The sequence below is a fragment of the Nilaparvata lugens genome, chromosome 2, assembly GCF_014356525.2.
Source record: "Nilaparvata lugens isolate BPH chromosome 2, ASM1435652v1, whole genome shotgun sequence".
Classification (NCBI taxonomy): Eukaryota; Metazoa; Arthropoda; class Insecta; order Hemiptera; family Delphacidae; genus Nilaparvata; species Nilaparvata lugens.
In genome coordinates, this window is record NC_052505.1 from 71,181,424 (window position 1) to 71,195,822 (window position 14,399).

At 34.4% G+C, this 14,399-nt stretch overlaps 1 protein-coding gene across 3 annotated transcripts in view; it reads left to right on the forward strand.

Annotated features, from left to right (window-relative positions):
* Nucleotides 1-12,387, forward strand: part of LOC111057182 (basement membrane-specific heparan sulfate proteoglycan core protein-like) — a 111,316-nt gene extending 98,929 nt beyond the window's left edge. For all 3 annotated transcript variants that reach the window (XM_039421608.1, XM_039421606.1, XM_039421607.1), the window contains 2 exons: nt 5,552-5,911; nt 11,029-12,387. In XM_039421608.1, coding sequence (XP_039277542.1) covers nt 5,552-5,911; nt 11,029-11,156 — 488 coding nt within the window. In that variant the 3' untranslated portion in view covers nt 11,157-12,387. The remainder of the gene's footprint in view (nt 1-5,551; nt 5,912-11,028) is intronic.
* Nucleotides 12,388-14,399: the final 2,012 nt, after the last annotated feature.

Consider the following 14,399-nt stretch of genomic DNA (forward strand, 5'->3'; position numbering starts at 1 on the left):
TTCAATTTTAGGTGAAAATGTTACTGAACATTAATATTGTAGAGATTTTCATGCTCAATCTACTCCACTTGATTTTTTTCGTTTCAATTGTATCTGAAGCCTGATAATTGGGAATCTATCTGCATTGATGGGGTGAAGCTCCTGAAATTTTTACAGGTATGGGACTTGTGGCAGTTGATAGAGCTCATCGATGACTATTTTAGGTATCAATTTGATCAAAATCGTTGGAGCCGTTTTCGAGAAAATCACGAAAAACCCTGTTTTTGACAACATTTTCGCCATCTTAGCCGCCATCTTGAATTGCATTTAATCGAAATTCTTCGTGTCGGATCCTTATAGTAAAAGGGCCTTAAGTTCCGAATTTCAAGTCATTCCGTTAATTGGGAGATGAGATATCGTGTACACACACACACACACACACACACACCACACACACACACACATATATATATATATATATATATATATATATATATATATATATATATACCAATACCCAAGAACCAGTTTTTTGGACTCAGGGGACCTTGAAACGTATAGAAATTTAGAAATTGGGGTACCTTAATTTTTTTCGGAAAGCAATACTTTCCTTACCTATGGTAATAGGGCAAGTGAAGTAAAAATAATGAGCATAATATAAGCTGATGAAGAGTGAAATGCACGTGTTCCTGATGCATAAGTCTATTCGCACCTTTACATTCAGGGCATGACCATATTAAGAGTTTTTCAGGCGGAGTTTTTAGAATCAGCAGGGCAGAAAGCTCTCTGATTTGCTGATTGAGTTGGCATCTGAGAAAGGCCGTAAAAAATAGCTCAAGAAGATATGGCATGGGTCGTTTAAGTTCCAAATTTTAATTCAGTTTTACAATAATTGAAACAATTACAGCTGAATTCAATGAATTCCGCAAGAATGTTCTGCATAGTATGTTCAGTCGTTCTGAACAACTTTACAGTGACGTGAAGACGAAATACAATTTTGTCATGAGAAAGAGGAAGTACAATTTGGAAAGTTGTAATGAGGAAGATATTGAATAACTGAGGAGAATATGAATAAAAAGGAGAGACTGGGGAGAGTGATAGTGATGGTTCGTGGATGTAATTGGTCACTTGGGGAGAACTGTTGCTCAGTGATCGTGAACTCGGGACTGCTCTTGGATGGGTCACCAGCAGTATATAAATTATCTTTATCTTTTATTTAGTATTAATAATAACTCACCTAGCTTCCAAACCGATCTAAGACGGACAACTAGAGTTTCATTCATCTTTGATCATCATCATTCCTCGCATCAGCCCCGATTAATCCTGAGGAAAAAGATGCTTCCTGGAGGAGGAAAGATGAGGAGAAAGAGGAATATGGAGAAGAGTAAATGAGGATAGGAAGGTGGATGATAATCAAAATTTGAAGTGAATCAGATAAAAAATTGGGAAGAAAACATGAAATTAAGCTGAAGGGTTGAAGATAATGCTAAAAAGAACAGGAGAAGAAAAAGCATGAAACTAATTAGGATTCAATATATAAATAGGATGGGAGAAAGGAACAGAAATGGAACGACGAAAACTACTAGAAGTAAGGAACGAATATAAGAAGAAAGGAAGGAGTAAGGTGAATTGGTGAGGAGAATGGAAAAGGAGGAAGAGTAAGTGAATTAATTCATTCCATTCATTCATTCGTACATCATCTATCATTAAGATTAATATATTATGTTGTTGTGTGAAGAAAATCAGGCGAGCCCTCATTACTTCTCTCCCAAATTCAAATGAGGCCAGAATCAGTTCTAAGTAAGGTCAAGTCACTTTCCACTTTATACTCACATCACAATTTTCTGTCCAAAAATTATTCGTACTAGAAATTCAAAATCTGGAACGATAATCAACGATGAAAACGGAAAACCACAAGTAACAAATCATTATGGAATTGGGAATACATTACATAATATAAAAGAGGCAAGGAAGAACGAATTAAGAAGGGGAGTGAAAAAGGAAAATGGTGATGGGAAAATATAGGATGAGAAAAGATAGGGGAAAGTTGGGAAAATATTTGCATATCGTACAAACTCCACTCTTCCCAGAGAAATTTTAATTTCGAATATTTCACACTCTCCGATTCCTTTTTATGAATGGTCTCTAATAGGAAGCATGCATCCGGCAATAACAAAGACTTCTTGAATAAATCATGCCGTCTGCAACTTTCCTGAGCACTTCACGTTCACAATCTACTCAATTATTGAATATATTGAATAAATCTGAAGAGATGTAGCAGGAGAGAATGACTGCTCAAACATTCTCTGTAAGAACTTATTCAAACAACTGTTATTGAAACAACAGGATGCTTGCTGGAACAGATAATATCAATATAGATAATTTTTTCGTTAGCGGCAAGTTGATTTTTCATCAAAGTAAATATGGTATTATATTGAATGCTTTGATTGTGCTTGAATTCAATGAATTCAAAGCTTCAGTCCCTATTCTGAGAAAATAGTAAGTACATAGTTTGATTTTCAATCATTATACAAAATTGATAGGAAGTTATCGTTATTCAATCTATAAGTAATTATTGTGTTTACCAAAATATTTGACAGCCCATGAAAATTTTTCCTTAGTTATTTCGACATTGTTCAGAGAAGCAATAACAAGTTAATTTTCCAATTCAATACAGTTTACTTGAGAAAAATGATCAAGTACATTTAATGAGCGTAGAAGTGTGTGGCCTCCAACTAAACTCAAACTATAAGAAATTATTGACCTTACCAAAATATTTGACAGCCCATGAAAATTATTCTCTCTAGTTATGTTGATATTGTTTGAAGAATCAATAAAAAATTAATTTTCCAATTTAAAACAGTTTGATGTTCACTTGAGGAGAATGATCAAGTACATTGTATGAGTATGAGCGTGGAAGGGTGTGGCCTCTAACTCCTATAATCCAAGTAGCATCGCTACCGTAGATTCCATCTACTACCGAACTTCGAGAAAGAGAAGTTTTGGAACAATCTTGTTTGGATCAGGAAAGACATCTGGCGAATGGTAATTTAGTATGTGATATGAATTACGATGAGTTTCATTCGGTTTTGGATGGAACAGAAGGCAAATGGCTTCAAAAAAGTTCTAGTCGGAAGTTTCAAAAGATAATTATTCACAGTTCGCAAACAATGTTCAGGTAATACATTACTTCTATGGGCATATATTATAGGTAATAGGCTTTAAGGCATTTTTCATGGTATTTCCTCAATCAGAAAAATTGGGGTTTGAATGCTTTTTTAGAAAGTATACATGTTACATACTTAACCGTGTCATACGTCTCATAGATATTATATTTTTCAGTTTCAGCATTAGGGTTGAGATTCATTCTCTCTTGGAATCGAACCCACAATAACATTTTATTTATTGTCATGATATATGACGTCCTCGGTAACTATGAAAAAATATAACTTCTTTTCCGGATTCATCAGAATGTCTGAATTCTCAAATAGAAATTCAAATGCAATATTTCTATAAATGTTTGAATTAATAAACGAAACTTCAATTGAAAATGAATGATGAATCAAACTTCTATAACAGTAATCTATATATATTGCTACAAGTGAAAATGTTATTCTCACTGAGTCTCTATAATTTATGAGAAAGAATTAATTGCAAATAATGGAAGAATACCTGTACATGAATTTTCTTTCTACCAATACTTAACCTCAAAACATTCCAGACAACAAAGAGTAAGGCCTATAGCACACTCGCCACTATGAAGGAGCAACCAATTTATATCATAGAGTGAAATTGGAGCATGTCACACTACTTTTCAAACGCGTGGCCGAACGCACTACCAAAAATGTGGTGGCAGTGGGCTCCGACTTTTTGATCCACCAGCTCGTGGCGCGACCAAGTAATCTCATTGGATCATTTATATGGAGCAAGTCCCATTACGCTGCACTTAGTCCACCACTACCATATTCGTAACCCTTGATTGGTTGAAATATGAAATAGTACTGCTTTATTATTACACAGATGTTTGATCAACTTGATTGTAGCAGTTTTGGTGACAATATTGGTGTAGTGTTCTAAATATTTTGCCATCAGAATCGTATGAGCGGTGGAGCGTCCTTGGTGGCCGACTGTGTCATATAGGCCTAAAGAAGGTGAAACATTGCACGTCATTTCATCAGGAAGAGACTTACACAATGCAATCAATTATGTGAGAGAATCAATAATAACATTTTATAGAACAATGGATTTGGATAGGTAGCCAATTACTTTTCAAAGACAGAATATAACTTATCATCATTCCATTTCCATTTTCATCGATCCTAAAAAATCAGAACCGTTCCATCTCACACAATTAACAATACATTATTTTAATTATTAATGTTGCTCTAACGATGTTTTTGTTGAATAGTTGATAAGGATAATTCCAATAACAATAATCAACTTCATTTTGAACATCTCAGTTGCTGTTCCCTGATTTGTGTGGTGCACTCCTATTTAGGATTTTTCAGATAAGAAGTCAGCAGAATGGAAAGCTTGTGAAGGCTTGATGCTCATGAGGAGCACGGTGGAACTAAGTCGGAAATTTGATGTAGTCGCCGAGTCAACTTCATTTAGCAAGCTTGCTATTCAAAACCACTTCTGGAGAAGTAGTTCGAGTGGAGCAGAAAAAGACACAATGGAAGGAGGGGAAATAACAAGCTTTTATAATTAAAACCGTGAAATTACTGCGGTACTCTTCCAGGTGTTTTTTCTCTTGCCTACGAGGCTAATGAGGTTAGTTACAGGACACTCTTCTTCCAACTTGGTCCTGCGTTTCTCCTTCTCCTTTCTATTCTTCTCTCCATCATGTCTCTTCCCCGTCTGATGCATGCTGACGCACTCTCTCACCCGTCAATGCGACTGTTCATATTCAAAATCTTGAAATGTTGAAGTTACTGAACAAAATGAGCGCACTTCACCACCCCTCAAGTTATTAAGTAACTTTCAGGTACCGGTGCAAACTTTGTCGTTGTTTTCCGTTTATCAGACCGGCACTCAAACTCTCAGGACGATCAGAGCCTCATTTAATGATTCGTGTGCCCGCAACTGAACAGGCAGCCAGAGGTTGGAAAATGTAGTGGAAAACGTCTTTAGTTTTCGGACGACGAGTGAAATTCCCGCAGCTCATAATAACTTTCTCAAGTATAAGAAATGATTACGTGAGCAGTTAGCTGAGAAATGCCTTCATAACTTTGTTAGACTGTGCTTGAAATTATTAAGTGATTAGCGCTGTAAAACTACCTGCATTTATTATCTTTGAATTTTACAACCTCCTATGCTCTATTAATCCATCCAAAAGCCGTTTCCATACACTTCTCAGATAATCTTTTTCAATTAAATTCTAATGACGCAATGGATCATGTTTGTTTTGAAGTGAATGATAAATATTTTGTTATGATTCTTCAGATTGAGATTGTGTGCTGTCTGTGACTTTGTTTGACATGAGAAACATTTTTCATTCTATTGTTTTTCATTATTAAATTAAAGGTATCACCTTTGGTATTTTCAACTTGATTGTTGCACTTTGTTTCAGAACCACGCGCCTCGATACTGGGCGCAAGCGAGGTGCACGTGCGGCTAGGCAGCGGACTGCGCCTGCGCTGTGTGGTGGGTCAGGCGCCGCACGCACTCGCCACGCTGCGCTGGTACCGCGCTGATGCGGGAGGCGGTAGTGTAGGCGGTAGCGGAGGCGGCAGCGGTAGCGGCAGCGAGATGCTGGTCAAGCCAGCCAACGATCTGCTGATAGACGCGCGTTGGTCGGCGCCTGACGGGCTAGTATCCACTCTGACCATTCCCCGCGTCATGCCACGTCACCAGGGCAACTACTCATGTCGCTCGTCGGCCGCCTCACGCGACACACCGCCCGCCCGGGTCTACGTCCATGTTCTGACTGGTAATAGTTAAATTGATTCCATTTTTATTCCATTCACCGTTCACAAATAATTTTTCGTTGATTTAATAATATTCCTACATAACAAAATATTCTTCCTATCTACTTCTTATTTCATATTTTGGAAATGGACAGATATCTCAGAGCAGATTGAAATGTGAATAGGATGGAGGAGGACTGGTTAACAAAATTGGTGCTCAACTACAACCCAGAAGACAAGAGAGACCGAAGGCGTCCAAGAAAAAGATGGACGGATATAAGGTTCTGAACAGGCAGAGATGCCTAAACCCTGAAAGTAAGAAGAAGGAGAAGACTTCTTATTTCAAGTAAAACAGACCTATTACAAAGGTAAGACAAGCATAAGCTCCATGTGTTTCCATTGTAAATCGAACGCTTGAAATGAGTATTAGTGTCAATGATAAAATCACCTCCTCACCCCCAAAGCCGAATGATTTACTTGAAGTTCAAAATAGACCAATGTACAATACGCCTATAGTTTGCCAACATAATTTAAAATATTAATGTGAAATTTTTAGTTCAATATTATCATCAAAATTTCATATATGTTTGCTTTTTAAATGTGAATTTGTGTTTGAAAATAGTTTTCTTGATTTTAAACTTTATAAAATCACTCAGGAAGTTAAAGTGCAATTTTTAGTGAGAAAACATGAAGAACCGAACCGAATACATAGCCTATTAACTTTAGTGTTGATAGGAAATGACATTTCGGCAATACGGCAAGGCAGACCATCCAAAAGGATCTCTCTGCCGATAAAAGCCATAAGAATAAATAAATAAATAATTTTTTAAAATATAGAGTTCTCTATTATTGTTGTTTATAATCTGTGGAATGATGTTGAAATCGCTATTCGTTATGGGTAGAATAACTTATGAGAATTGTGAGCTTACACAACTGTTCCCAACAGCCACCCTTGCGACCTCCTAGTTGTATGAAATCGTTAGTCTACTATTGACTTTCGTCACCCATCACATGTGCCTCGTACTTATCTGAGTCAGAAATCAAATCATTAAACATTGTTTAATTCTTGATTGTGAAACGATCCTGCATAGATGACAGGAGAAACAGAGATTGAGATTTCCACAGTGAAGGTTAATAAAAACCTTTGCTCATCCAAATACTGGAAAGATTATTACCCAAAAACCGGTTATATGCTTACGCTCTCTAATCGTTGATCTGAGAGTCAAAGTTCTATTTTTCTCTTAGCTTTAATATTATAACTTCGATATGTAAGTTATGACTTCATCATTTGTCGGAAAATAATTCACAAGAGCAAAAGTCTAATCTTCGAATGGGGTCTAATCTTCTAATCCCGTACGTGTATAAGCCAGCTCTTTACTTTATTATAGATATAGTTAACGACTGCAAGAGATAGGACTGTGGAAGAGAATAGTGGTGAAACTATGATAGCGCCAGAATTGTCTTAAACACAATAGTAGGTTACTACATGACATTTTTGAAAATGATTTGAAAAAAAAATGTTAATACAACAGAACTGAGAGTTGTCAACCTTATCATTCTACCTCCATTTAGAGAGACTTTTGTTTAAGCCGAATGTAAGTAAATCTATACACATAAAAATGAATGTCTGTGTGTTTGTATGTTTGTTTGTTCCCTATAGACTTGAAAACTACTTGACATAACAGCATGAAACTTTGGAAATATGTTGTGTGAATATTGGGGATGGTTTCTGAAAATAAATTTTAATAGGGGGGATAATAGACCGAGCGAAGTGAGGTCTAAGATTCAAGTCGACGGTTTGGCATTTCTCTTGATGTTTAAATATTTTTATGTTTATATGTTGCGCATTTACGGCGAAACGCGGTAATAGATTTTCATGAAATTTGACAGGTATGTTCCTCTTTAAATTGTGCGTCTACTTATATACAAGGTTTTTGGAAATTTTGCATTTCAAGGATAATATAAAAGGAAAAAGAAGCCTCCTCCATACGCCAATATTGGAATAAAAATCAGACTATAGAAATATTTATCATAAATCAGCTGTTTAGTGGACTATAATACTACCCGTTCAAAAACATCGAACATCTTGAAAATGTAGGCTATCTTTCCATCAACGTTGTAGACAGTTGCTCACACTCACATTACGGGACGACACGTCACGGTACGATAGGGCAGCAAGCTCTATGTTTATTTAGGATTTTTGCTAGACATTTTAAATTGATAAATTATTTATTAATTTTTGAGAAAACATAACAACAGGTTAATGTAACTTACTGAGTGCGAGGTCTACTGTTCACAGAACTACTAGTTAAAATTGTCGAGAGTGCAGTTTTTCTGAATCTGGACCGCCTCAGTATCTCGCCACTCACTTTTTCATTGGAATTTATAGCCGACTTCTGAATGTTATATTGACGTTGTTTATCATAAAATGTAGGCCTATCATCAATTTTCATTTCCCATTTATCTTTATGTGTTCATCCACCATATTAGGCTACTGTATCTGCCTCATTTATGACATGAGCAAATACTACTCAATCTGGATACGACATGACTTTCCAATTTTGCGAAGCACTAATAATTAATTTTGGTTAATGGTCGCAGTCAATATGATCGCATCTCCCACCTTAACTGCCAAAGCAATAACTTGGCATCTCACTCCGGTTGATGATCCGATTTCTGGCTTATATTGCGGCTACTAATAAACTGTCCGTGGCTATCGGCCAATGGATTGCTAGTATATTGATCCTCTTGTTCACATCGCATGGAATCATGGGACATTCTGTAGCTTTATCATTCCACAAAATTAAAAAACTACAACTATTATTACATGGGCTGCAAAATACCGTCACATGCATTTTGTTACATTCTTGTGGCATTCATTGTTTGCCAAACTGAGCACCTCTTCAAAACTTTTATAGCCTACGATATATTTTGGTACAACATAATCCATCATATTGAAATGAAGAGGAAATACTACTCAATTAGTAGAATTTGAATTTCATTCTTTATGTTATAATATTTGAATCTAATTCAGAGGTATTAGCTATAAAATAACCAACTAAGGGTTGTATTCAACAGTAAAGAAAAATTCAGCTTCAACAATATCATTAAGGCGATACACTGAATTTTTATTACGATACTACCCTAATCAGAGGGATATCCAAAATAGAAACATAAAATTTCTATCCAATTAGGCTCCAATAATTCATATTGTCAATTGAATCGATTAAAATATCAGCTATTCTTAATGATCAGAGTAAATCAAAGGCAATCTACTATCGCTTTTTAACAATATTTCTGCTTATAATCAACAATCTAAATTCACAACTGGACAAATGTTTCCATTGGATGATATATCTGACCTTGTTTGTATAGCAAGTAATTTTTTTAGGTAGGATCTTCGGATGATGATTGATAATTTCTCTGTATTTTGCGATGGTAATTTTATGGTAGATGAAATAATTGGATGAGAACGACTTGATATTGTCAAACCATTGATTTATTGAAACAATTTGAGATACTAGTTTCGTTTGTAACACCGAATCTGTAGTAAACTTATAACGTAAACATTGAGCGGCATAATATGATATTATTGTAATATGAGTGAAGCCCTACGATCGTTCATCATCTGTTGACTCGACCACACGCCCTCAAGTATTTCAAATAATATGGTCATCATCAGAACCGTTAGAAAACATCCAATGGAGAGAGAGTTAGAAAGTAACAGAGCCTAATGGATGATATGAGAAATATAGAAGAATATTATACAAACAAGTGAATCCGAAAATACAAAAACATCAACAAAAATAGAGGTAGAAATGTTTGATACCTAAGCATCAAATTCAAAAGTAGAATAACATCAAGATGTTAGAGACTGAACTACTACTCCAAGATAAGACTAAATTAGTGGTGTTGTACTGTCTGGAATAAGTCTCTTCATTTTTTTTCAACTCAATTCAATTTCATTTATTGCCAATTAGAATATTCAGAAAATATTACAAACTCTTTATAATACTTTATAAACTCTTTTGATTAGACTATTTTTGCATTTTATATCGGTTTTCTTTCAGTTTTTACTTAAAATCTTTGGAGTGTAATATTTATTTTGTCTAAGTATATTTATCTTTTGTAACTCATTTTTTTCCTGTAACTGAGCACCCGCCGAAAAACCTTTGGGTTTGGCATGACCCTCAACTGTTTGAATTGTAAATGAAATTTTGATTTGATTTGATTTTTGATTTGAAAATGACATATAATTAAATAAGCACAATTACTCATACATATACTTGAATAAAATTAAAATGAAATATAAAATCTAGGCATCACCAGCAAAAAGAAAATCTTTGCCCGCTGGTGAGAGCTAGTTGCAAAACAGTAAAAGAAAAACATAATGTTTTGGAATAATGCAGAAAGTTAAAGTTAAATTTAACTAATAATTACAAAACTCCATAACAGCAGAATCATAAAAAATCAAACAAAATATTGTGCAGAGAAAATACTATAAAATGAAAATAAAATAATTTAAATTAAATTGCTATATCAAAGGTAAAGAGATATTCCCTCTTAATCCACTCATTGACGCTCTTTTTACAAATTTTGAAATCCAAATCAAAAGGTATTGCATTGATCAGTTTACTGCTTGTGTAAATTAGCTGTCTTCAGATCAATGAAAGTTTAGTAGGATGATCTTGAAATTCCTCTGTTAATTTAAAACTAGACATGGGATCGTTTTTTATTTTCCCAGTTATATTCATTGTATATAATTCTAAATCAAAAGCAATGTAGTATCGGTTTTTAAAAATTATTTTGCTTATAATCTACATTCAGACTCCAACTACTTTACAAAGAAGTGAATAACTATGCGCCATCTAACAAGTCAAAATAGCGCTGACTGCTCTCTTGGAGGATCAATTAAACTTCTACGTTGTACGTTGAACTCATACGTTCATCGACTAAAAGGCTATGATCTCACATACTTTTTTATCTCAATTAATAATTATTTTTTAGATTTATATTACGGAAAATATTGTACGTAACTTGTACGGTAACGTCTTTATCGTATGATAGTTCAGTTCTGAGCTCGTTTTGGGCATAAAGAATCATACTTGTTTATCATACTCTTATTACTTGTTTGTTTCAGGGGAACATCCAGCTGCAATGCAACATGGCAGTGGAGCTACTGGAGGAGCTTCATCATTCCACATGGCGCGACCACTCATCCTTCTCATTCTCCTTCTCATCCTTCTCACTCATCCTTCTCTGACATGAAGCATGAGGCAGGACACTCTGCATCCCAAACTGTGATAGCCCTCATCTGGCAACAATAAAACAAACAGAACTTGTCGAAGACTCACATCATAGCGACGAATTTTGAAAAATAACTTTATGCGAAAGATTAAAGCACGAGTGAACTGCTGAAGATTAACTGAGTGAAATAATTCGAATATGAGAGAGACCTATTGTACTAGAATGAGAGAAATTGTGTAAATAACAATTATTTGCAAAAAAGCATTCCTCATCAATTAATTCTTGTAATATTGTAAATAATTATCATTATTTTATGTTCAGGGAGAATATATAGGGAGAGAATTCTTTGACCACTCACACTAAAATGGAAAGCTCATTCTATATTTTGAGAGGATTATCAGAGGAAGTAGATTCTTCTAATAATGCTATTATGCGAATTTCATCATGCTTCAGTATGATAATTCAAGCATTACAACAAAGTTATGTCTTGGATATAAAATTACCGTATTAAATTACATTGAGGGTTTTAGATATAAGAAATGTCCAATGGAGTTTTGAAAATTATGATGAAGCTGATCTGGGAGTGGTGATACAATAAACAGATTTCAATTGATAATTGATAATTCAATGAGAATTATTTCCGGAACTATCAAGGATACCAACAAACCTTGGAACTCCACGATTGGTCACGTTTTCAGTGTTAGCTATGCTATGCTAATAATTGCAAAGATAATATTGTCAATTTGATTTTTATAAAATATAATTGAAAAAAAGGCAAAATTATAAGGTTCGTATTTTCATAAGGTTCTATACGTAATTATTTCCAAGTTTGAAAGGACCGGATTAATAATGACTTTTGACATTTTCTCAGTTAAGCAAGCTACTAGAATCTATTTTATTGTCCTCTGTCAAAGGTTAATATGCAACCAGCTAAAATAATCGTTCTGATTTAATCCTGTAACTGGCAGCTTGGGTGAGAAATTTCTTAAAAATCATCTATAAATACGGCGCCAAGATTCTACGATTTTTAAGCTCGCTCAGTGTCAGATCTTATCTTTTTATCAATAAATAAGTGAAATTACATGTGAATACAATTTTCCAACAATAATGTTACGCAGAACGTTTCAATAAGTGAGTGAATTTATAATAAATTAATCTATGGTAATATTGATCAAATCGATATGAGTTATAAGATACAAAGATGCATTATAATATGTTATTATTGTGAATAAATATTTATTGATATTGTGAATACTATTGGTTTGAGTAAGTCTAATTTATTTCGTGGTCCTTTTGTAACACCCATAAGAAGAATATTGCTGATGATGCATTCTGAAAGATTCTGGAATAGTCGCTTACTCGGCTATTTAGATTGCAAACACATGAGGAGAAGTTTACTATATCAATTGAAGTTCATCATCAATCAGCGAAGCTGAGGGAGTGAGTGAATAACGAGTGATTCAAGAAAACTCCCATAGAAAAATTTTCCTATTTTCAATTTTGCTCTTCTACTCGAACACTTTAACTTCTCTTTGTTAAGAACTTGAGAGAATGCGGAAGAATGAACTAGCGATTTTGTTCATGAACGTATCCCAATGAGGAAATATTTACTGACAATTTTCATTCTCTATTTCTTTAAAAAGACAAGGACAGCTTTGCAGAACAAAAGTCACCCTTACAGTATCCTCACAAACATTGATCTCATAAAAATTGGCTACATACCAGATTCCAGAACAGTCAACTATCTCAACAGAAATAAGAAATTTGAATTCAACTGTTTTTTGGTACGCATCCCACAGTGGAAAATCTTGTTTAGTGAAGTTGTAATCCCTCAGTTATTCAACAGACAAATTCATTTATTGATGAATTCGAATCAGTACTTTGGATAGAAATACTAATATTGAATCATCATGGAATTGCCTACTTATTACCTTCAAATATATATATATATATATATATATATATATATATATATATATATATATATATATGAAATATCTAAATTACGAATCACTTATTGTTTCTTTTGATTGTGTTTCCTCATTTCTCAACGTTCTTACGAAGGTGCGCACAGACTTACGTGCCATGAATACGTGCATTTCACTTTTCATCAACTCATGCTATACTCATTATATTTATCTATATTCGTACAAAAACAGTAAGATACAGATATGATAAGCTTAGTACAGAAATAGTAAGATATAGATATAATAAGCGTATTACTAGCTGATTAAAATATAGGAATGCGCTTGTTTGTGGCGCATAAGTCTGAACGCTCCTTATTATCAATAGTGTTAATAATTATTCAGAAATAGCAGATTTACAAATGTGAGCTCTTTATTAGGCTGTCCTGTAGCTGAGGCAGAGTCATACTCTAGCTGTTTGAATTTACTGTTTTTCTCGAATGAGTGCATTTTTCAATAAAGAATTATAAAAATTTGCAGTGATATTAGCTATTAGCTAATATTACGTGATATATAATAATATTGCTATTAGCTAATATTGCAGTGATATTAGCTATTAGCTAATATTACGTTTGATTGGGCAATCGAATCTATGAACAGGTTCAAATCTCATATGCATTTCTTGTTTAATGATTACGAGCAACGAATTGGCAATATTCTCTGACCTTTGCTTGCATGAAACTATTAGGTATTTGCGAGGTGAGCTTCGATTTATGGAATTCCGTAAGTTCCAAATAGTTTATTCGTAGAGGAACTTCAAAAGAAGATAGAAAGTCCATGTAATATGATTTTTTTCAAGTAAATCGTCACAAAACTCATAATTATCCAGCCTACGAGTCGATTTTAATTTTATAATCATATTCCTTCTCTTTTACTATCAATTTTACGCTTTCCTGAAAAGCTGTAACTCCCTTTTGGAAAGAGTTATTGGAGTTGGCAATAAATTGTGTAATCAAATTGACTTCTTTAAAGCTCAGCTCCCAACATTTTGACAGCTGCAACATACCACGGTCATGAGCCGTTCTATTGCACGAAAATGCCCAAACATACTACCTTTGATTATGGATACGTTCAAATCGTTCGTATCGTTCTATACGTATCCATAATCAAAGATACATAATCAAAGTATGTACCAGTCACTTGGCGCCAGCGAGTATAAAACAAAGTCAAAGCCTACTCTCTGCTTGGCGTCATGTGGTGGAACAGGTTGGTTGGCTGTGGAGGGAGATGTGGAGACCAACTATATCTTATCTATCTATATACCGTCAAACCTCTCTATAACGGACCTCCACTTAACGAA